General features: G+C 43.2%; 1 protein-coding gene across 1 annotated transcript in view; it reads left to right on the top strand.

Annotated features, from left to right (window-relative positions):
- The window catches only part of DCLK3 (doublecortin like kinase 3), a 52,229-nt gene that overhangs the window by 17,918 nt on the left and 9,018 nt on the right, over nucleotides 1–25,293 (top strand). Inside the window, exons 2-3 of the mRNA XM_034956100.4 lie at nucleotides 7,667–9,543; nucleotides 25,077–25,209. Coding sequence (XP_034811991.1) covers nucleotides 7,667–9,543; nucleotides 25,077–25,209 — 2,010 coding nt within the window. The remainder of the gene's footprint in view (nucleotides 1–7,666; nucleotides 9,544–25,076; nucleotides 25,210–25,293) is intronic.

Raw genomic sequence — 25,293 nt, 5'->3', positions numbered from 1 at the left:
CTTCAGCAGGATCCTCTAAGGAGACACGTCAGTGACAGCAGGGAAAAACTCAGACCTTGTCTGTTAGTCCTCTTTGTTGTCATGGGGTGTCTGTAGGGTATAACCCAATGTCCTGGGATCTCTGGAAAGAGAGGAAAATGCTCTCTGGTTTGCATGAAGCATGAGGGTTTTTCAGACATAATAAAGCCAGCAGTGGAGGAAGTGTGAACTGTGATACAATGATGAGATGGGTGGCATATACTAGACAAGGGTAAGTAGGAAAACTGAGGGATGAGGGATGAGGATTATCGTGTGGGTCAGGGATAAGCTTTAAAAGTGAGAAAAGGAATGTCCACTTAAAAACACTCTTGTAAACAACTGATGCAGTACGTAAAACTCATGATAACTCCAAAGTTATCATGAGATGGAGCAGTCAATCCCATCTTTAAATTTGCGAATAGCTTAGAAAAAAGTATCAGGCATCTGTTAGGTGGGTTAGAACAAGGCCTGGCCAATATCTCTCAGTCAGAGACCATACAGAGTTCTGAGCCAGTATGCTGGGAGGCACTAAGGGAAATTGTCATGGGTAAGTCAGCAGATAAAAGCCAACCCTGGACAGAGGCACTTCTGAGATAAGAGCAGGAAAAAGTCTCTTTAATTACTTTGTTTCTGATGTCTCAGTCAATGTCATGTTGGTAATAAAGAGGATAGGTAGTGAGGATGTTAATTAGAGATTGGAGTGTCATCAGTGATGACAGCCAATAAACAGCATGGCAGTTTCATTTTATTACCTTGCTCTTATTAATTTCTACAGCTCTGATCAATATAGACATTGGCCAGGCTTCTGAGTTGCGAAACAGTAGCATTTTTGAGGCTTAGTGAGAGAGGCTTCATTCCAATTTTTTATTCGTTTACAAAACCTTCCTTGGGGTGTTGGCATAATCAAATGTAAGTTCACAAATGTTTCTCCTGCCTCATCTCTGCATATGAGCAAAATGAGTTTATTCCCAAACAGCCCCTGGAAAATGCCCAGGACAAATGATTATGCAGTGAAAAGTAAAATTATTTCAGCCAGTCTTTCTCTATCTTCCACAGAAGAATAGACATGAATACTCTCTCAGCACTGCATACTGAGGCCACAAGTGATTAATCTGCTGAAACCACAAAGAAATAAAAAGTTGATAAAAGGGAAAATATTTTCAGGGGCACCTTTCTGCTAGGACGAGGGGGTTAATAATGTCGTGTTAGATGCATTGACCTTTCTTTTTTAGTCATCTTTTTGTTGTATTGAATATGACCAGATAGTTTAAAACACCTAATTCATTTTGTTGAGTACACATAATTTGTAAATGTTTATAGAGAAAGTATGTATTACTTGAGTCCTATAGCAATTTTGATTATCTCTCATTATTTTTCTTGTGTTATTATAGCTTTCTAGGAGCCAAGATGAAAATTCTGACGTTAATACTGACCACAGACATAGGTTTCTTTGCATTTTAATTAGACACGTGAGTTATTTTAAAATGACTTGGAAAAGGTAAAATCTCTTTAATTGTGATTTAAAAAGACAATATAAAAGAGAAATCTTTTATTTTTTTCTTGATGCTAAACTTGATTAGCAGCTAATCTTATAACAGAGAAAAGTAATTATAAGTAAATTAGACAGGAAACTGGGTTAATGTGACTTACAGTCACTCTGGTAGCCTTTCCAGCCTAATAAGGTGGAGAGCTGATCATCGTGGAATCAGGTTATGTTACTTTATCTGAATTGTGGCAGCAGATAAGAGACCCACTTTCTGAGCATCAAACCTATTAGAGGCAATAACGGCATGCCATGCCGGTGCAGTTACTGAGTTTATTGGCTCACCCCAGAATCAGAGCATCCTAGGATTGATGAGCAGAAATTCCGTTTATCTCCCCAGCAGACCTGTTTGCTTAGGTTTGCTGGAGTGTTTCTTTTATTATCCCGTCCCTACTGGTTTTTTATTTCAATCACTATGTGAATGACAAATGCATCCTGCTGGGTCACATTTAGCATCATATTCTCTTTGGCCTTGAGATGTACATGTACTTGGAGGAAACTCAAGGTTACAGGACTTATTTTCTTTATGAACATGTGAAAAATAAGCACAAGTTGAGTGCTCACTCTAGGCAGAGCAATGCACTGGACATCCTTAGCAATAAGTAAGACATTAATGCCATTTGGCAGGTGGTGAAACTGAGGTTCATAGGGATTAATTAATGTTCCCATGGTCACACAGCTAATAACAGCTTGGCAGAAGTCCTCTGACCCATGGTCAGTGTTCTTTGCGCTAAAACAAAGCTTTCTCAACCTGAAGCAATGTACTGCTGTCCCCTACCTCTATGAGTTGTTCTTCAGAAATGCTACTTTGTCAAATTTCCTGTCGCAGATGGATGTTTGTGATTATATTTTCTTTTCACCTCACTTATCTAATGTATTCAGGAGGTCTTTTGTGTGATGTTTGCTGGTGCTGCAATTAGCAATGCTCAGTTATTTACGGTGAGAGCTGGACGACTGAAGCTAGATATTTGTGTTTGATGTTAGGGTTGGGAATTTGTTCTCCAAATCTTGTGTGCTTGCTCTCTGTACTGGGGCAGAGTTGGGGGGTTTGCTTAAACCCTGGTCTCTGCTTTTGGAGAGCTTACAGTTTAGTTGAGAGGGAGAATGTTTACACCTACTAAGATGAAGTAACAATTAGCTGAGATGTGCAGCAGGCAAAACCATATGTTCCACATTCTGTGCTAGGTGTTGGTCTCAGGCATTTGTGCTAAATTTTGCTTTAATGAATGAGCAGGTCTTCAGGGGAGGGAGCTATCACTGCGAACTTACGAGGACAGAGAAGGTTTGGGAGTAGAGATGGGTCTTAGGCTTTACAAGATGGTGAGGCTTGGATTGGTGGGGGAGTGGAGGTGGAGTGGGTTGGAATTGTGAAGGGCCTTATGTGTCAAGCAGAGGAATTTGGGTTTGGAACTCAAGGAGGCTAATAAGGAGCTACTGTAGGTTATTGAGCAGATGGATGGCTTATCAAAAGTAGTGCTTGCTCTTCTGTATATGTGGGGTTAGATTGGCATTGAGGAGAGACCCTGTAAACATTTGTATTTTGGTGTAATGAAGTAGAAGCAGCAGTTTTGTCAAGTCCAGGTCAATTTATTTTGCTGTAGCAAGTTAACAGAAAAATAAGGTGTTAATAAGAAAAAAATAAGATGTTAATAAGAACATATTTTCCCTGTGTTACTTCCTGGGACGTGGTTGCCTTGGTGGCTGAAGACAGAATTAGCATGTTTAATTTTTACTATCTATGGCTTCATAAACAATTTACTGTTGATATAGGGACAGAATATGGATTATTATCCTAGATTATACAGGTTGAGTGAGTCTCCCTTATCCAAAATGCTTGGGACCAAAAGTGGTTTTTTATTATTTTATTTTATTTTATTTTGTTTTTTTTTTTATTTCAAGGAGTTTTTTTTTTTTTTTTTGGATTTTGGGATATTTGCATTATACTTACCAGTTGAGCATCCCAGATCTGAAAATCTGAAGTCTGAAATGCTCCAATGATCATTTCCTTTGGTAGGAATGTCAGTGCTCAAAAAGTTTGCAGGCTTTGGAGCATTTTAGATTTTGTATTTTTGGTTTTGGGATACTCAACCGGTATGAGGGTGAGCCACATGAAATTTGTTTTTTTATGGTTCAAAATTGGTAGAACTACCAGCAATTTCATATGGTTCCATTTTACTGATTTTGTAAGTAAAGGTGTTGCTGGAGCTGAGTGGACTCGGGCAGGCCTGTGGCTTTCTAGTAAGGTTGATTGGGGTAGGTTCTGGACAGTGGTGTTTAGTGGGAGACTGAAAGTACTCTGTGTGCAGTTGTCCTGGGGCATGAGCACGTTCCCGGAGACTGAGCCCCAGGCCTAAAGGATATGCTGTGCTCTCTCTGATGTTTGCTCTCCCTGCCCATGGACCAGGCATTCATAGTCTTCTTATTTTTTTCCTCTTACTCGTAAAGAAGAAAATTTTGCTCTAGACTACTTTAAAAGAGGAAAGAGGTCTTGTGGAAGAGAAGATAAAAATCGGTGCATCCGAAGGTTGCATTTTCCTGGTGCTTCCCAGTAGCTTGAAGCAGTAATAGCTAGAAGAAGTGCAATTTCAGTAGGACCCAGTTATGCTGAGGAGGTGGAGACTGAATTGTCACTTTTGCTGCAGACCAAGGAGCTTTTGAATAAGCTTGTGAATGCCCAGGCAGTGGAATGAGCATGTCTGATGTTGGTGTGATGGAGGCTGAGCTGTTCTCTCTTTACATCCTTTTACGCCATGCCCTGGGATGGAGGCTGTTCTTATGGAGCTTATTCTTTGTTCAGGGTTGGGATGTTCCCAGATTGTTCTCCTAACCACTAGGGATCAGGGCAAGTTTTGAGGTAGGGTCTGCTGAAATTGGCTGAGCACAGAAATCCCAGAGAGCACATCCCCTCTTCTCCCTACCCAGCTCTGGGTACCATTGTGCCAAGTCATCCATTACCACATTCAGACTCTACAGTTCCAATGTTTTGGAACTTGAGGCCACTGGTCCTATTGTAATTTGGGCCTCTTTGTCACTCTATATCAACACTCAATACATAAAGCCCATTACTGTCAGTCCTGTTTCATGAGCACTGCTTTATGCCTCCCTGACATCCCATCTTGGACCTTTTAGGAGGGTTCGGGGGCTTTCCTGAACCTCCTTCTATGCTAAATGTTCAAACATCCTTAAGGTATTCACTGAATGTTCCTTTGTCCTATTGGTTCTCCCCTGAGGATCCCTCTCCTATTTCTTCCCTGTAATGGATAATTCTTCCTTTCCAGGGACTATAGATTTTGAAGGTAGAGCTCAGAATTTAGCTCCCCAGGTCTGCTTCAGAGCTATTATTTTTCTTCCCTCCTATAACACCTTTCCTTAGCTGAGGCTTATATCATCCCATGATACAATATACACCCTTGCTTTGCCACTGTCATATAGTGGCTGACCATTCATTTCTCCATGTTACCAGTGTCTTCCTCTCCACATTGAGTCTTACCTTCATCTGTGCTGACCTCAGTGGCCATGTGGACAACTGGTCCAGCCCTATGTCATGGTTCCTTTGCTATGTACTGGGTGGCCTCTACCTCATTAGGTGTTGAAAACCCAACTCAAATCTTGTCTTCCTAGCGCTCTTGGTTGCTCATTCTCCTGGTACTTCCATTGGATTTCATTACATCCTCTTTATGCCTCTAGGTTTTCCTGGTAGGTCTGCCCTCTTGTGACCACAGCCAGCAGTTGATCCTTTGGGCCTGCCTATCCTTTTCCCACATCTGCTTGGAAAAGCCTCAGTCCAGGATATAGGCTAAAATCTCTTTCTCTGTCCGTATACTGAGTCTTCTGAGAAAATAATCAGGACTTCATTTACTTAGTCTGACAGTATGTATCAAGGATCCTACTGTGTGTGAAGCACAGAAGAAAAACCAACAAGAACACCAGCCCTTTTGTGCACATGCGTTTGACAGTCACCTTCCTTGACACCCTTCCTCAGTTCCCCAATGCAGGAAATACAAACTAGTATTCCTTCTGTAGCTCTCTTTCTTTCTCTCAACATCAGCTATCTCAGACAAAAATGGAGGCAGATTAATTAAAGAGGCTGTGAGAAGAAAGGGATAACAGATGTCCATATGTAGTTTAACTGTAAATGTGATTGTTAAGCTCATAAATTTGTGGTGTGTGGGAAGATCAGTATCAGCCACTACCTTGTCATCTCATCTGACACCTGCGTCTAGATGGAAATCATCTCAGAACAGATTGTACATTATAATTAAAAAACAAAAAACATTCTGTGTAGATTTGCTGGGCCAAAATCTCATCCTGGCACAACTGGAGTTTCTGCTACAGTTGATTCAAATACACGTATAAATGATTATTTTAAATTTCTTTTTAAAGGAAGCATAAACAGCCAATTCTGCCATGTAGGATATGACATATGGGTCCTGCAGGGTAACTTTAATAATTGTCATCCTACCCTTGTGGCTTAACTGAGTTATACTTTCTGTTCTTTTCCAATTTCTCTTCCTGACCTGGATAGAAATTGAGGAAATTAAACCACTCCTGCCTCACCTGTTTTACTCTGGCTGGGTATAGTCAATCAGGAAATATAAAAGTCTTGTTTTATTCATGTACATTCTCATTATTTAAGCTCTGAACCTTGGTTTCTTTACATTTTTTAAATAAGAAGAGGGAAAACCATCTGGACAAGGAAGTTTTTACACCTAGATTGAAACCTTCTTCAATTTTCCTATACTAACTCTAATGCAAGTGAATCTCAGTCAGAACTTTAAGAAATACCTACCACATCATGTGGGTCCATGAGTTCTTGTGATGCCAGATGAAGCTGTGCACAGTAGACTTCTACCTTATTGATAGATTATACTACTAATACAGTGAAATTATAATATAAAATAGATATTAAGATCACAAGGACGGTGTTAATAACTAGCAACTATTATGTCCTTACTATGTGTCAGGCACTCTCTTAGGTAAGTTGTAATTTGATCATTTATTCTTCACAAAAACCCTGGGAGGGAGGTGTAGCATTCTTACTTTATAAATGAAAAAAAAAAAAGAAAAAGAAATGCAAATAATTTGTCCAGGTTCACACAAGCAGTCCGTGGCCATGCCAGGATTTAAATCCAGATCTGTCTCAAATCCTGTGACCATAACCTCTTCTCATACTGCTCCACCTTGAGTGAGTTCAAAGTCAAGCTGAAAAAAAATGTTCTTGGCAAAGAGATGGGTAAGATGGGTTTTTCAAAGTTCTGGAATGTTCCTGCCTCTTGTTGGCGTTTCATGGGCAGCAAACCTGGCCCTTCAAAGTTCTAGAATGTTCCTGACTCTTGTTGGTGTTTCATGGGCAGCAAAACTGGCCCTTTTTATCTCAGCTGTAGATCCTTGAAGGTCAGTTCACTTTGGGGTAGCTGGAGTTGTGTTTACAGAGTCAGGCCTCACCGTGACAGGGCTCCTGTATTAGTCCCTTTTCATGCTGCTTATAAAGACATACCTGAGACTGGGCAATTTACAGAGAAAGGTTTTCTTGGACTTACAGTTAGTTCCACGTGGCTGGGGAAGCCTCACAATCATGGTGGAAGGCAAGGAAGGGCAAGTCCCATCTTACATGGATGGCAGCAGGCAAAGAGAGAATGAGGAAGATGCAAAAGCGGAAACCCCTGATGTAACCATCAGATCTTATGAGATTTATTCACTACCATGGAACAGTATGGGGGAAACTGCCCCCATGATTCAATTATCTCCCACTAGGTTTCTCCCACAATACATGGGAATTATGGGAGTACAATTCAAGATGAGATTTGGGTGGGGACACAGAGCCAAACTGTATCAGCTCCTGAGGTGTGGCCCATCCTGGAGGCCCCTGTGAGGCCTACAGGAATCACTGCAAGCCCAATGCTTACTCTGTTCTGCACTCTTGGTGTAGAGGAGACTGGGAATTAGACCTAAGTATAAAGGCTCTGTCATTTCTAACAGACTCTCAGGAACCACGCTTATAAACTGTAATACTAGAATCAGTCATCTTTAGTAAAGTTTTGGTGAAGGCTGAGGGCTCTCTGAGCCCATCTTAACTAATACTCTGTTGTCCTTTTCTTGTTGCAGGACAGCAAGGCCTATGTGACCATTCTCTAAAATATTTAAGCTCGAGAATCACAGAGCGGAAGCTGCAAGGCTCCTGGCTGCCTGCCAGCCGAGGGAATCTGGAGAAACCATTCCTGGGGCCACGTGGCCCCGTCGTGCCCTTGTTCTGCCCTCGGAATGGCCTTCACTCAGCACATCCTGAGAACAGCCCTCTGAAGCCCAGGGTCGTGACCGTAGTGAAGCTGGGTGGGCAGCGCCCCCGAAAGATCACTCTGCTCCTCAACAGGCGATCAGTGCAGACGTTCGAGCAGCTCTTAGCTGACATCTCAGAAGCCTTGGGCTCTCCCAGATGGAAGAATGACCGTGTGAGGAAACTGTTTAACCTCAAGGGCAGGGAAATCAGGAGCGTCTCTGATTTCTTCAGGGAAGGGGATGCTTTCATAGCTATGGGCAAAGAACCACTGACACTGAAGAGCATTCAGGTGGCTGTAGAAGAACTGTACCCCAACAAAGCCCGGGCCCTGACACTGGCCCAGCACAGCCGTGCCCCTTCTCCAAGGCTGAGGAGCAGGCTGTTTAGCAAGGCTCTGAAAGGAGACCACCGCTGTGGGGAGACCGAGACCCCCAAGAGCTGCAGCGAAGTTGCAGGATGCAAGGCAGCCATGAGGCACCAGGGGAAGATCCCCGAGGAGCTTTCACTAGATGACAGAGCGAGGACCCAGAAGAAGTGGGGGAGGGGGAAATGGGAGCCAGAACCCAGTAGCAAGCCCCCCAGGGAAGCCACTCTGGAAGAGAGGCACGCAAGGGGAGAGAAACATCTTGGGGTGGAGATTGAAAAGACCTCGGGTGAAATTATCAGATGCGAGAAGTGCAAGAGAGAGAGGGAGCTCCAGCAGAGCCTGGAGCGTGAGAGACTTTCTCTGGGGACCAGTGAGCTGGATATGGGGAAGGGCCCAATGTATGATGTGGAGAAGCTGGTGAGGACCAGAAGCTGCAGGAGGTCTCCCGAGGCAAATCCTGCAAGTGGGGAGGAAGGGTGGAAGGGTGACAGCCACAGGAGCAGCCCCAGGAATCCCACTCAAGAGCTGAGGAGACCCAGCAAGAGCACGGACAAGAAAGAGGACAGAGGCCCAGAGGATCAAGAAAGCCATGCTCAGGGAGCAGCCAAGGCCAAGAAGGACCTTGTGGAAGTTCTTCCTGTCACAGAGGAGGGGCTGAGGGAGGTGAAGAAGGACACCAGGCCCATGAGCAGGAGCAAACATGGTGGCTGGCTCCTGAGAGAGCACCAGGCGGGCTTTGAGAAGCTTCGCAGGACCCGAGGAGAAGAGAAGGAGGCAGAGAAGGAGAAAAAGCCATGTATGTCTGGAGGCAGAAGGATGACTCTCAGAGATGACCAACCTGCAAAGCTAGAAAAGGAGCCCAAGACGAGGCCAGAAGAGAACAAGCCAGAGCGGCCCAGCGGTCGGAAGCCACGGCCCATGGGCATCATTGCCGCCAATGTGGAAAAGCATTATGAGACTGGCCGGGTCATCGGGGATGGGAACTTTGCTGTCGTGAAGGAGTGCAGACACCGCGAGACCAGGCAGGCCTATGCGATGAAGATCATTGACAAGTCCAGACTCAAGGGCAAGGAGGACATGGTGGACAGTGAGATCTTGATCATCCAGAGCCTCTCTCACCCCAACATCGTGAAATTGCATGAAGTCTACGAAACAGACATGGAAATCTACCTGATCCTGGAGTACGTGCAGGGAGGAGACCTTTTTGACGCCATCATAGAAAGTGTGAAGTTCCCGGAGCCCGATGCTGCCCTCATGATCATGGACTTATGCAAAGCCCTCGTCCACATGCACGACAAGAGCATTGTCCACCGGGACCTCAAGCCGGAAAACCTTTTGGTAAGCCTTGACTTTTGATGATATGGGAGAGGGTGTTTTTAGAATATGGGATAAAATTGATATTAATTGTTTTATACTCTGTCACCTTTACACACTAGAATTTTACTTTTATGTTATTATAACATACTTGTTCCAGTATTTAAAACTATGGTTATAGGTCATAAGTTGCTGAGATAAATTAGTTTTGATTAACTTACAGAAAAAGAAACCTTCCAATTTAAATAAAATGGAAAAAGTCTCTTCATCTCTGGGAGAAAAATGCTTTTGTCTTGATAGTGACTACGTGGACTTAATTTCTTGGCACTTAGGTACTGGGATGCCTACTGATGGCAGCTTCCCCTCGAGGCTTTGTGTGCATCATCCACCCTCCCACTAAGATGCCACTTTGGTCTTTTTGAAGATAACGCTTTGCTAAGCAGCTCAAAAGGTGAAAAGGTGCAGCACTGTAAGGGTCTGTGTAAGGAGTGCCGATGAGGCTGGCTCTCTGGTCCGATAACTTGGGTTTGAATCCTGGCTTTCTTAGTTGCTTGCTCTTAGATAAGTCCTTTATCTTGCTGGACCTTAGTTTCATCATTTTGTAAAAGAGAGATGGTAATGGTGCCTGTTTTGGAAGGATGCCTGCAGTTTGAGTATGGGAAAAAGAAAAGCAACCCCTGACAGCTGGGAGCTGGCCTGACACTCTTATCTCAGCTATGCCATTCTTCTGTTGAGCATAAGCAATTTCACAGATCACAACATCAGATAAGGCCACTCTGACCATAATGGATCAAGACAAAAGCAAAACCCCTTTATACTGATGTCCAAATGCAGATAAAAATAAGAATATTGTCCAAACCACATATAAGGTCACATGTCCCCTTTGTGGCTGCTGTGAGTGACTGACTGCGTTGCTTCATCCTTCCTACCTTCATGTAAGAATTATTAAGATACCTGATTATAGAATTACCCCCACGTGCTGACACTATCCAGCCCAGAGCAAAACCCTGCTTTCATGAATCCTCCCCCAAAATCATCTAACACAGCCCACATATTATCATGAGTCCTTTAAACACTCTCTTACTTTGATTCCCAGATTCCAGCAGTACGTGTTCTCCCTTATTACAATGAGTCGGTAAACTTAGTGTGTTTGAGTACAAGTGTGTGCCAGGAGGTCTTTGTCAGGATGACACTGTCACCCTCTGGCACGTTCACCCACTTTCTTCTTTATCGCCCTGATCACCACTTGATAGAGTCTATATTTGCCTTTCTGTCTCCCTCCTCTTATTGGAGAGAAACTTCCATGACAGCATGGACTTTGTTTCATTCAGATTGTGCTCCCAAACCTAGAACAGTTCTGTCACTTGGTCGACATTTAATACATGTGAGTTGTATGAATGCCTAAAGGCCATACCATGCTGCCTGGGAAACAGCAAGAACTCCATCAGTGGCAGAGACTATCACTATTATTACATTAAAAACAATCCTGATATCAAGGTGAGTATCATGAGTAAGCATTCAAAGTCACATCATTGCAGGTAAAGCAATAGTGAATGAGCACAGTGATTTTGATGGGCCATATTTTGGCGGGAAGCTGGGAAGGTGGGGGAAGGGATTTACGCTGTTTTCTTTAATTTCCATGGCTGTAGACTCAGCCTGGGGACACCATCCCAGTTGCATTCGCCTGTCTGTAAACTGGTCTCACAAGCAGGTGAAACACTGAGTGAGTCAAGCTAATTATCCGGTGAAATGAGGTCTACATTGACCACTAAGTCGAGCAACCTTGTTTTTGTGTTTTTGTCCTAACTCATAGAATTACAGAAGCAGTTTGACTGGTTGGATGAGGGGTCTGAATTACCATCAAATAACTCTCTTTGAACAATTTCATTTTTTGCATTAGCTGGATGTCTTTTTCCTTTCTTTACTCGCTTTTTGATTCTTCCTGTCTTTTGGGTCTGAGCCCAGATGTCTTCCATGTGCAATGTACTGTACACTCTTTATTATGGACACTTTGGAATTGCAACAGAGCAGTGTTCTTTAACAACCCTCTGCTTCTTTCACCGAATTGTCTAAGCAGGAGAGATCCCTTTCGAGGCCTGAGGAGGTCCCACGAGCTGAACATTTCAGTCATGTGCCTACTATAGCATTAAAACAGTTATACAAGTTCTCAGCTATGTGGAATGAGATGATTTTCTTTTGGAGACAGTTAGCTTAGTTTGCATTTTCTAACAAGATCCTGGAACCAGTCGGTTGAGTCCACCCATCTCTTGGGCAATAGAAGCTCTCATTTGTGTGAAGGGATTTATCAGCTATTTTTGAGATGGAGAAAGTCAGCACTGTTACAGATCACATGGAGGGTGGTTTGAGGAAGTAGGAAAACAGCAAGGAATATGTTTAATATGAACAAGCTACTTGCCTCTGGGTAGTTCTTCATGGTTTAAATGTCAGTACATGCATGTTTTAGTGCTCTGGGGCAATGGAATTGTGTGTGTGTGTGAGAGAGAGAGAGACAGAGAGAGAAAGAGAGGGAGAGAAGGCAAACTACAGAGTGGTTATAATTTTTTCAGCCTAAATGCATGAGCTTTTGTTTATTGGAATTGATCCCAATTGATATGTAGACCCTTTCTTTTTTGTGATTTTGAAGAAAGTCCATATATATATATGTGTATATGTGTATACATACATATATATGTATATAGTCCATATATATATATATTTCAAATAAAAACTTTTTTTGTGGTGGTATGGCTTCTTCAGAAACTGTAGAAAGCTGCATATTTGAGCCATCTTATGTGGAATAGGTTAATATATTTGTTTTCCTGTGGATAATTTGTCAGCTTGCATTTATCAAAGTGGACGGGTCTGGCACATTTATAAAACATGTTTATCCTTTTTCTGGGTGAGTAAAGTTTAACATATTGTTATGTCAGAAGTCTAAATGCTATCTGATGTCAGCGCTTTTTGATTTTTCAGACAGAGGTAGAGATAATGTTGGATTGACAGTTGACTCATTGTCTGGGTTTAGCAAGGTGTTATCTCTAAAGTTGCTGATATAATTACATTGCAAATTTGTTTGGCCTTCTAAGATTTAAAATATTAATAAATATCACATTGGTGACTACTGTCCATAAGTTGATGTTCTTCAGTTGCCTTTAATTTAATGTTTTACACTTGTGTTGAGCTTTATATTGTCAAACTAATTGTTTCTTCCTTTAATGGATGGCTGCTGTGTCTGTTAAGACCTGTCTTTGTTAAGCTTCGGGAAGTGATTATGTCAGAACTAACTTTTGATTACATGGCTGATTGTAAGTGTTGCTGCTTTTAGAGACTATCTGTATGTGCTAAAAGCTCCTAATGAATATAGTAAGCTTTCATGTTTTAATCAAAAGAAATATTTATATCTGATAATTGTGCCCTAGAGTAAAATTTTAGGCCTATATTCCTGAGTTTATCTATTTCTACTGATTACATTTCCTGATAAGATGATGGTGCTCTTCTTCCCTTAGGGTTATTTAGACTCCTGAGATCTTACAAAAGAAGTTTTAATTATAAGAATTTCCAGCTTGCAGAAATACCAGTGTTAATTGCTGCTTCAGCCAGTGTGTGCTCCTTGGAGGAGTTGGAATATGCTGGGTGGTGTTGGCTGGGCTCTGGGGAAGGAAGTGGGGAAGCAAACAGGAGCTGGAGTAGTGATGATGATGATTAGACCAGCTCACACAGGGTGGAAGGGCAAAGGCCAGGTTATTTATAGCTGATGGCTGAGAGATTATATCCAGCAAAGAAAGCTGGGTGAGCAGGATGGGGGAAGGGACTGAAGAGGTGTCAGACATGAACATTAAGCACGGTCATTTGAGAACATTTCTTCCAGAATAAGGGGAAGAGAAGGATGTGTTCCTGCACTGGAAACAGAGTGGAAAGGAATGAGCAGGGTGGGCATGCTGCTACACCTCCACTAGCATATAGGATGTTCATGTCTCCAATTCTGCTACTGCCCCCAGACTAGCTGTTACAGCCCTGGAGTGCTGGGAGCAGAGATCCCTGAAATCCAGGAGAGATGGTGGTGGTGATGGTGGGAACAGGTCTCAGCTTGGTCAAGGACAAAGGTTGTACCCTCTTTCTGGCCTCCTGCTGGTTCTAGGAAGAAATGGGCTTGTCTGTATATTTACTGGTGAATATGACTAGGACAGGGCAGTGACTGGTGTCCCTAAGGGTGGCAGGGAAAATCCAGAAGGATAAAGAGTAGCCGGCCACACTTCCTGCTCATTCTCCCTTTACCATGAACCTGTTCAATCACTTTCTTGGTCTGAATTCTGTAAGTTCTTTTTCTCTTCTATTTTGCTATACAAGAAGGAGTCACTGATTATTGCTATGGTAGTCACTGGTTCTGCAATGCATAATTCTCCTTGATCAGCAAGATTTCTCTTCTAACAGCTTCAATTTCAATCTCCTTTCCCTTAGCTTCCAAGACAGAGGTATTCATGTCTTCTCATTAATAGTCCAAGTATTCATGAATGCATTTATACCCCAATCACATTAATTAAAAAAACTAGTAACAACTATGAAGTATACTTAAGCTCTACTTAATAAAATAAATAAATGTGAATTTCAGCAATAACATGAAATTACCAAAGAAAAAGTACAGTGACACAAGTCTTTAGGTCATTGGCCAATTTTGATCGAGTCAGTGAGAATGCTGTTATGTAAGAGATTGAACTCCTCTGGAGTACTGCGGGGTATATTCTTGCCAGAAATCATTGCAGTTATGACTATAGGTTTACATTGGTAAGACAGGCTCTCAGTATCCATTTCAGCAATTTCCAGGACAATAATAGTATCTGTACACTCAGTGAACTTATGTATTTCCAGGGTTTGGCCACATAGGCAGAGGTTACAGGAAATTTCTCAAAGTCTTCAAAATTGTAGATACTGGATCATCTTGAGGACTGAGGTTTTCTTTCCTCTGTAAGTTACTTTCGAAACATCCACCTAAAAGGGTAGGTGTCTAATAAGTTACTGTCTGTAGTAAATTTTCAACAACAAAAACAATTTTAAAGCATGGTTCCTATTTATCAACTTGGTGGATATCTTCTAAAACTGTGACCTCATTTCATCAAGGAGGCCTGAAGTTCAGGTCATTTGGTAAATGAACATAACAGCACCTTCCTTTAGTCCGCTTAATCCCTGTGTTCATGTATGTTATCACCTGTCTAAAAGAGTATATTCTTGTGAGCCATTTGAGGGTCTAAGATTAACTTTCTTAAAAGTCTTTAAGGGCATTCGGAAAATGCTCTTAAGCTAAGGAAACAGCTTAGTAAATCTCAAGTTTCTGAGGTCTCAGGTCTAGTTGTCTAATTGCAACAGAAACCCTCAGGTTCTGGTTCATCTTGTGGAAATCCCACATGTTAGGGGTTATGTGAGGGGAGGGAGAAAAGAAGGAGTGAGGAGTCCGCAGCCATGGTCCCAGCAAGAGATGATGGTGGCTTGGTCTTGGGGACTGCAGTAAAGATGGGGAGAAGTGGTCATCCTAAGGGTAAAGACAAGACTTGTGAGTGGATTGAATGCTGTGGATGAGGAAAGAGAAGACTCAAGGGTAACAGATGTTTATGACCTGAAGCTGGATCAGTCGTGGCCCCATCTTTCTAATGGAGGAGGGTGGTTTCTGTGTAGTTATGGGGATAAGAGTCTGACTGAGTTAGGATAGAATGGAAGGTGGAATACTGTAGACAGTGTGTATAGACACCTCTTTCAAGGGTGTGTGTGTGTGTGTGTGTGTGCACGCACGAAGGAGATCATAGAAATGGACAGTAGCTAAAGAGGGATGCAGAGAAAATAAGGGTTGTCTTTTTTTTAAGTTGGGAGATATGACAGCATCTTTATGTGATGATGGAGCCATTCTCTGGGTTGGGGAACTGTGGGAGAGAAGCAGGGTCGAGGTGAAATCAGTTTCCGGCATGTTGAATTTGAGATGATCATCTGATTGGATGACTAGGTGGTGAAGTAAAGTGTACTGTGAAATATGAGGCTATCAAGTTCAGGAAACACCTACAGTCCAAAGTCCATTCCTTCATCAGCTGGGCTGGCCACCTCTGACCAGACACTGGGTTAAAAAGACAGCGCATTACAGTGACTTCTTTGCTCAGAGCTGCCATTAGCTTCCCTTCACATTCACATTCAAAATAAAAGCCAAGGTCATTTCCATGGCCTGGAAGGTCTTATATGATGTGGACTCCATCTTCCTCTCAAAGCCACTCTCCAGCCATTCAGCTCCTCACTCGCCCTGCTCCTGCCCCTGCTTGCTACATCAAACCATGCATGTCCCTCGGCCTTCGCATTTGCTGTTTCTTCTACCTGAAAACTTGCTCCTCACATCTTAATATGGCTCACCCTTGCCTTCTTTCAGATGTTGCTTCCTCAGCGAGTCCTTCCTTAACCACCTTATTAAAAAAAAAAGAACTCCTGCCACTGTGCCAGCATTGCCAGTAGAATTTTCTGTGATGATGGAGATACAGATTTCCTGTATCTGCATAGCCCAATGTGGTAGTCTCTAGCCACATGGGCAGTTCCTCCTGTCTAAGGAACTGCATTTTAAGTTTCATGTAAAAACCAATAGCCATGTGTACTTAGTGGGTACTGTACTAGACAACGCAGCCCTTATCCCACTTTTACTTTTTCATAACGCTTATCACTGCCTGAGATTACATATTTATTTGAATATTGTTCATTAATAGAAAGGAGGCTTCATAAGAAAAAGAACTTTGTCTGTTTCCTTCACTACTTTATTCTTAATATTTCAAACACTGCCTGGCAGATGGTAAGCGTGTAAATATTTGTTGAATGAACATGAGATTTTAATTAAGTAGAAATAAGCAGATGAAATAAACAGACACCAAAAGCATCTTATCTTGTGAGCATGCCATGTGACAAGTCCCAGGGAAGACTTTGTCCTCACTGATTTTTTTTTTCAGTCATACTTTTGTATTATGGTACATTTATGTGTTTGTGTGTGTGTGTGTGTGTGTGTGTGTGTGTGTGTGTGTATATGGTGTATGTACATATATTTTGAGACAGTCTGACTCTGTCACCCAGGCTGGGTGCAGTGGTGTGATCTCAGCTCACTACAACCTCCGCCTTCCAGACTCCCCCTACCTTAGCCTCCCAAGTAGCTGGGACCACAGGTATAAACCACCACACGTGGCTAATATTTTGGTATTTTTTGTAGAGATGAGGTTTCACCATGTTGTGTAGGCTCACTTCAAACTCCTGGACTCAAGTGATCCACCTGCCTTGGCCTCCCAAAATGCTGGAATTACAGGCCTGAGCCACTGCACCTGTTATGGTATATTTTGCTGTCGTTGAAATATAAACGGATTTTAGGTATTGGCATTTTAATGTGAATTGGTTTCTAAGATCATTTCATTCTTCACAGCCAGTTGAAAATGGACCTTGGAGGGAAAAAGTACGAGAAACCATGAAGGATCAAGTAAGAAGGTGGCAAAGATAAATAAACTTTATCCATGTCTTAATCCTTAAGGGAGCCACTTGTTGTTTGGTCTGTACTCTGCTTCCATCTTCTGTTCAGAGATGAGAATTGCAAGATCACATTTAAATTGAGGTACCATTGAAGGAGAGAGCAGAGTTAATTGTTCAGAAAAATAAAGATTCTTCTTGAAGCTTTGAGATTATCCAGATGCTATCTGAATGCCTATGTAAATAATGTAGACCACTTGAATTCCAAGCATGACACTTTGGTGTGGCTGGAAAAGGATGATAGATGCAGACAGATAACAGTCATTACAGTGCCATGAAAAGTAACCTCTTACACCCTTTCATTTAGGGAATAACCGAAAATGAGCCCCAGCAAGAACATGGCCCAGAGCAGCGAGTTTAGCTAGGCTGCAAAAGAGATACAGGGAGATGTGGGGTGAGGGCAAAGTGAGATGTGTGTAAAGGGGGCTTTTGTACCCCCCCACCACACAACCCGGGAAAACCCTGAAAGGTTTTCTCAGGCAGGGACACTGAAGTGGGTCATTTGATGGGGTCTTTGGCTGTCTTGATGACCACCCAGTGCCTGGTCAGCCGAGAGTCCTGAGGTCCTCTGCTCTGATCGAATCACACCTGGTGTGTGGCGTTTGGTGCTGGGCATTCTTGGTTAAGAAAGGCATCATGGGGGCCATCCAGAACTTTACTGTGCACACAGACCTCTCTGAGGTTGTGAGGAAATGCAGATTCTGTTTCAGGGGCTCTGGGGCAGCTGAGAGCTGTAACCAGCTCACAGGAGATGCTGATGGTGCTGGTCCAGGGTCCAGGGGCTGCACTTGGAATAGGGATGAGTGAGGGAGGGTGACCAGGAGACCAGGTCCTGTAAGGATTCACCAGAGCATCCTTGGTTGTTGTATTAGCCAGAGTTCTCTAGAGAGACAGAACCAATAGGATATATGTTTATAGAGATGTATGAGAGGGGATTTATTAGGGGACTTGGCTCACATGATTATGGAGACTGAGAAGTCCCATGACTGGCTGTCCACAAGCTGGAGACCCTGGGATACCAGTAGCGTGGCTCAGCCCAAGTCTGAAGGACTGAGAACCCAGGGGTTACTGGTATAAGTCTTGGAGCCCAAAGGCTAGAAAGCCTGCAGTTCTGATGTCCCAGGAGGAGGGGGAGGAGGGAGTGCAGAGAGAGAGAGAGACAGAGAGACACCAATTGCTTTTTCCCTACTTTCGTTCTATCCAAGCCCCCAGCCGGCTGGATGCTGCTCATCCATATTGAGGGCAGATCTTCTGCACTTGGTCCACCTGGATTCACACACCAATCTCCTCTGGAAATACCTAACAGACACCGTCCCCCCGCCCCCCACCAATGATACTTTATCAGTACTAGGTATTCCTTAATCCAGTCAAGTTGTTATCTGAAATTAATCATCACAGATGCTAGCTTGGAGAAGCCAGAGGCGAGCTGGGGATCACGATACTTGCTTCCCATCTTTGGAGGAATGCGTTCTTATTCAGCATCACTGGAGAGGGCAGATTTAGAAAACAGGAGTGGGAAAGGAATTCTGAATCAACATAGGGGTGAATCTCCTCACAAGCTAAGCTTGTCATAAATGGGATGCTGTAGCATAGAGTTGTGGAATCTTTTCCATTTTGAGATTTCATTCAGACATGAACGATAGTCTGGTGGGAGGATGTTTGAGACACGTTTTTTGTTTGGGTGGAGGTTTGGGTTTGATGGTATCAGATGTCCCACAGATTCTGGGAAGAAGAATTATTCTAGGACAACATCACTCATTTAATTTCAAGGTTTAAGATAGGAACTGTTCTGAAGCCAAATATGTGAGGTGCTTGTTGCAAAAATAAGCCAAAAAACTTGCAGACAGTGTGCGACCTTAAATGTAATTAAGCAGCTTAGGTAGAGGAAATAAATGACAACACTGAAGAATATTAAATAACTCTTGACAGCAGAAGCTGGAGACAGAAGAATTAAAAACATTGGGCCATCTGGGGCCACTTTCTGGAAGAGACAAGTGGCACCACTGATCTTAACCGCCGCCCCCCCGCCAAGTTCTGCTTGTGCAATTGTTGATGCTCAGGGGATGATCCTGAGATTGAAAGAGAAAAGCTATAGTGTGAAGAAACTAGAAGAGGCATAATATATCTCACATAGGTCCATATCATACTCTAAAAACAGATTTGGCATTTTGAAAATATATCCTTCAGTCTCTGGATAGTTAACATAATAAATTTTCAAAGTAAAGTGTGAGTTTCCAAAACTAAATTTAATCTGCTACAAGCTCAGTGGAGCCAGGTTTTGGAACTGGGGGCTTCCATGAGGAAGGTAATGTTTCACTTATTTCACAATAGGAACACACTTCTTACTTTGGTATACTAAGTCAGCCAAATGCTTTATTTATTTTTAAGACTAATTATTTTAAGATGGAGCTTCATCCTTTCACCCAGGCTGGAGTGCAGTGGCTCGACCTCAGCTCACTGCAACCTCCATCTCCGGGATTCAAGTGATTCTCCTGCCTCAGCCTCCTGAGTAGCTGGGATTACAGGGGCCCGCCACCATGCCCAGCTGTTTTTTTTTTTTTGTATTTTTAGTAGAGATGGGGTTTCACCCTGTTGGCCGGGCTGGTCTCAAACTCCTGACCTCAAGTGATCCACATGCCTAAGCCTCCCAAAGTACTGGGATTACATGAGCCACCGTGCCTGGCCAGTCAGCCAAATGCTTTTATGCCACTAATTTATAAATATTTGTGAGAGACATATTTTTCCAGCAGTCACCCAGCAACTACGATTAATGTATATGATCCATCTGGTCATTTTGGTATCACATTATTTTGTTTTCCTTCCCTTCCAAACAAGGTTTTCTTAAATTATTCTGGTAATTACCCTGTTGTCTCCTTTTGGGCTATGTCAGTTTCTATATGCAGACTGAGCAGAATTTCATTTTAGTTCTAAATTTATGACTTTCCATTTGGTGAGGTTAATTATGGAGACATTGATTAGATTGTCTCGTGGTGACTGGGGCTCAGCAATTAAGACACATGCTGCTTATGGAGATGTAAGCTCACTGGCAGAAACCAAAGCAAGTGGGGAGAATTTATTCTGGTCTGGAGAGACAGGGGAAAGGCCGCTCCACCCTGCCATTCTAGGTGTTGCCCATGGCTGTGATGGGTCCCAGGGAGAGGCAGAGTTCCTCTACTGCCCACCTGTCCAGGCACTGGTAGGAGCATTGAGAGCCTTTGCCCCAGTTCCAGGAGAGATGTGAGGGTGTATGCCTGCAGACAAGCTGATAATTTCTCCTACAGCTGTGGTGGCACTAATGAGTCTCCTGCTTGGATAAGATTGCCCAAATTTATTCTAGTAAGTTTTCACACAGTGGTCTAATTAACTGCTTAGTTCACCTTTGGTCTGAGCAATCAGCTTCTACCATGAGAAACAGGGCCTTACGTGTGTGGGTACAGGCTAGTTTGGAAGGAGGCTGGAGTATTGACTTGTGTCTGATTATTTAACCTTCCCTCAAACTGGAAAACTTATTTAATGGCAGGTGGCACCGATGCATCTTTTACTTGCTGCAAGATATGCTGGGTTTGCGCCCTCATGGTTTGGTTTTTCATGTGAAATTTAGTTTTATTTTTTCTAGCATAGTGACCTAAATACTTGCCACGCTTACCTCTTGTGATTAGTTTCTTTTAGGTTAAGATCCAACAGTCATAATCTTGTATCAAATCCCTTGTTGGGGAAGGAGGACAGGACATACTAACTTGGCAATGGGATTTGGCTTACCAGAGATGAGAAAGCCAGTCACTTGGACTTGTTTGAAAGAGTGAGACAGGTGGGATAAGTTTTGAATGGGAAAAAGGAAGGAGCATTTGAGATTCTGTATTCATTCAGAGTGAAGGTGAGTGTGCCTTTTCTCTATTTTAAAAATTGACCAATTCTACCCTTTTCTAAAACCTGGTGGAGGTCCAAGGCAAACTGGGCCTTTTGGTCACTCTAGAGCTATTACTTTGCTAGGCAGATTACAGACATTGAATGAAACTCGTGACATAAGCCTATTTGCTGGAAACTGTCACTCCCATTCTCCCCTCTTTTATTTTGAGACAGGGTCTTACTCTGTTGCTCAGGATGGAGTGCAGTGGTGCAATCATGGCACACTGCAGCCTCGACTTCTCAGGCTCAAGTGATCCTCCTACCTCAGCCTCCCAAGTAGCTGGGACCACAGGCATGCACCACCATGCCTGGCTAATATTTTTACTATTTGTAGAGGTGGGGGCTCTTCGTGTTGTCCAGGCTGGTCTTGAACTCCTGGCCTCAAGTGATCCTTCCACCTTGGCCTCCCAAAGAGCTGGGATTACAGGTGTAAGCCACTGCACCTGCCCCACCCCCCGTTTTTTTTTTTTTGAGATGGAGTCTCGCTCTGTCGCCCAGGCTGGAGTGCAGTGGCGTGAGCTCAGCTCACTGCAAGCTCCGCCTCCTGGGTTCACGCTATTCTTCTGCCTCAGCCTTCAGAGTAGCTGGGACTACAGACGCCCACCACCAGGCTGGCTAATTTTTTGTATTTTTAGTAGAGACGGGTTTCACCGTGTTAGCCAGGATGGTCTTGATCTCCTGACCTCATGATCCGCCCGTCTTGGCCTCCCAAAGTGCTGGGATTACAGGCATGAGCCACCGAGCCCGGCCCATTTTTTTTTTTTTTTTAACAAATGAGAAAACAGAGGCTCAGATGAGTAAAGAAATTTGTCCAAGACCATCCAGCCGCAAGTCTTGGAGTTGGAATTGTTCAAAGACTCCTGGCCTGTTTGATTCTTAATCCCCCACCCCTCCAAATGAGGGCCTGTATTTAACATCTCTCTCCTGCTTATTAGTTTACTTCCTCATTTTTCATAATTTTTAATTTTTGCGGGTATGTATTAGTCTGTTTTTATGCTGCTGATAAAGAGATACCTGAGACTGGGAAGAAAAAGAGGTTTAATGGACTTATAGTTCCACATGGCTGGGGAGGCCTTCCCACAATCATGGTGGAAGGCAAGGAGGAGCAAGTCATATCTTACATGGATGGCAGCAGGCAAATAGAGAGCTTGTGCAGGCAAACTCCCATTTTTGAAACTGTCAGATCTCGTGAGACTGATTCGCTATCATGAGAACAGCACAGGAAAGACCCGCCCCCATAATTCAATTACCTCCTACTGGGTTCCTCCCACAACATGTGGGAATTGTGGGAGTTACAATTCAAGATGAGATTTGGGTGGGGACACAGCCAAACCATATCATTCTGCCCTGGCCCCTCCCAAATCTCATGTCCTCACATTTCAAAACCAATCATGTCTTCTCAATAGTTCCCCAAAGTCTTAACTCATTTCAGCATTAACTTAAGAGTCCACAGTCCAAAGTCTCATCCAAGACAAGTAAAGTCCCTTCCTCCTGTGAGCCTGTAGAATCAAAAGCAAGTTAGTTACTTCCTAGATACAGTCGGGGTACAGGTGTTGGGTAAATACAGCCATTTCAACTGGGAGGAATTGGCCAAAACAAAGGGGCCACAGGCCCCATGAAAGTCTGAAATCTAACGGGGCAGTCAAATCTTAAAGCTCCAAAATGATCTCTTTTGACTCCAGGTCTCACATCCAGGTCATGCTAATGCAAGAGGTGGGTTCCCATGGTCTTGGGCAGCTCCGCTCCTGTGGTTTTGCAGGGTACAGCCTCTCTCCTGGCTTCTTTCACAGGCTGGCATTGAAAGTCTGTGGCTTTTCTAGGTGCGTGGTACAAGTTGTCATTGGTCTACCATTCTGAAGGCTGGAGGACAGTGGCCTTCTTCTCACAGCTCCATTAGGCAGTGCCCCAGTAGGGACTCTGTTTGGGGGATCCGACCCCACATTTCCCTTCTGCACTGCCCTAGCAGAGAGTCTCCATGAGAACCCCTCCCCTGCAGCAAACTTTTGCCTGGACATCCAGGCATTTGCATACATCCTCTGAAATCTGGCAGAGGTTCCTAAACCCCAATTCTTGACTTCTGTGCAATGGCAGGCTCACTACCACTTGGAATTGACCAAGGCTTGCTTCCTCTGAAGCCACAACTCGAGCTCTACGTTTGCCCCTTTCAGCCATGGCTGGAGCGGCTGGGAGGCAGGGTACCAAGTCCCTAGGCTGCACACAGCATGGGGATCCTGGGCCCAGCCCACAAAACCACTTTTTCCTTGTAGGTCTCTACACCTGTGATAGGATGGGGTGCCATGAAGACCTCTGACATGCCCTGGAGACATTTTCCCCATTGTCTTGGGGATTAACATTTGGGTCCTCATTACTTAGGCAAATTTCTGCAGCCAGCTTTAATTTATCCTTGGAAAATGGGATTTTCTTTTCTATTGCATTGTCAGGCTGTAAATTTTCCAAACTTTTGTGCTCTGTTTCCCTTATAAAACTGAATGTCTTTAACAGCACCCAAGTCACCTCTTGAATGCTTTACTGCTTAGAAATTTCTTCCACCAGATATCCTAAATCATCTCTCTCAAGTTCAAAGTTCCATAAATCTCTACGGCAGGGGCAAAATGCCACCAGTCTCTGCTAAAATGTAGCAAGAGTCACCTTTGTCCCAGTTCCCAACAAGTTCCTCATTTCCATCTGAGACCACCTCAGTCTGGACTTTATTGTCCATATCACTATCAGCATTTTGGGCAAAGCCATTCAACAAGTCTCTAGGAAGTTACAAACTTTCCCACATTTTTCTGTCTTCTTCTGAGCCCTCCAAACTGTACCAGTCTCTGCCTGTTACCAAGTTCCAAAGTCACTTCCACATTTTTGGGTATCTTTTCAGCAGTGCCCCACTCTACTGGTACCAGTTTACTGTATTAGTCCATTTTCATGCTGCTGATAAAGACATACCTGAGACCAGGAAGAAAAAGGAGTTTAATGGACTATGGTTCCACATGGCTGGGGAGGCCTTCCCACAATTATGGTGGAAGGCAAGGAGGAGCAAGTCACATCTTACATGGATGGCATCAGGCAAAGAGAGAGCTTGTGCAGGCAAACTCCCATTTTTAAAACTGTCAGATCTCATGAGATTGATTCACTGTCATGAGAACAGCATGGGAAAGACCCACTCCCATGATTCAATTACTGCCCACTGGGTTCCCCTCACAACATGTGGGAATTGTGGGAGTTACAATTCAAGATGAGATTTGGGTAGGGACACAGCCAAACCATATCAGGGTACATACTAGGTGCATATATTTTTGGGGTACATGAGATGTTTTGATACAGGCATGCAATGCATAATCATTACATCATGGAGAATGGGGTATTCATCCCCTCAAGCATTTATCCTTGTGTGATTACTTTTGCACCAACCTAATACAAACAATCCAATTATACCCTTTTAGTTATTTAAAAATGTACAATTGAATTATAATTGACTATAGTCACCCTGTTTTTCTATCAAATAATAGGTCATATTCATTCTTTCTAAGTATTCTTTTTGTACCAATTAACCATCCCTATCTCCCCCTCACCCCTGCCCCATACTTCTTCATTTTAATTCCCAGTCTTTTTCCTTTCTTTTTTCCCTCTGCCCAGCCTCTGCATTGCCCAGAGCATTTTCTAATGCTCATGAAAGCTAGTCTGTGCTCAAAGTATCCTTGATCCTTGTTCTAAGTCAATGCTGTCTAATAGCCCTTTCTGCAACAATGGAAGTGTGTCTATCTGTGTTTCCCAATATAGTAGCCACAAGCCACAAGTGGCTTTTGAGCACTTGAAATGTGCCTAATGCAGCTGAGAAGCTAAATTTTAAATTTAATTTTACTTAATAAATTTAAATAGCCACTTGTGACAATATGGTGCTACCATATTGGACGGCCTAGTAAATCTAACTCATTGGTTCTTAAGTTGAAAATGTGAGCCCTTGTCATTGAAGTCAAGTTAGCTTTGTCAGTGTTGGGCTAAGCTGTAATCTCATATAGGTTTATGGTTTGCTTTTCTTGACCTTGCATGCCTGTTGTTTCATTAGTATCCCTTCTTTGTTCTAATCACAATTTTGGTGGTTTGGGGATTTTGGTTTCTTACAGGTTCAGCGAAATGAGGACAAATCTACTACCTTGAAATTGGCTGATTTTGGACTTGCAAAGCATGTGGTGAGACCTATATTTACTGTGTGTGGGACCCCAACTTACGTAGCTCCCGAAATTCTTTCTGAGAAAGGTAAGTGTTACACATCGATCTGTGGGACTCTAGTTCCCTTACTAACAAATGTTTCATTTGTCATATTTACTAGTTTTCAATATG

The sequence above is a fragment of the Pan paniscus genome, chromosome 2, assembly GCF_029289425.2.
Source record: "Pan paniscus chromosome 2, NHGRI_mPanPan1-v2.0_pri, whole genome shotgun sequence".
Classification (NCBI taxonomy): domain Eukaryota; kingdom Metazoa; phylum Chordata; class Mammalia; order Primates; family Hominidae; genus Pan; species Pan paniscus.
Note: the sequence above shows the minus strand (reverse complement) of the source record. Positions and strands in the feature narration are given on the sequence as shown.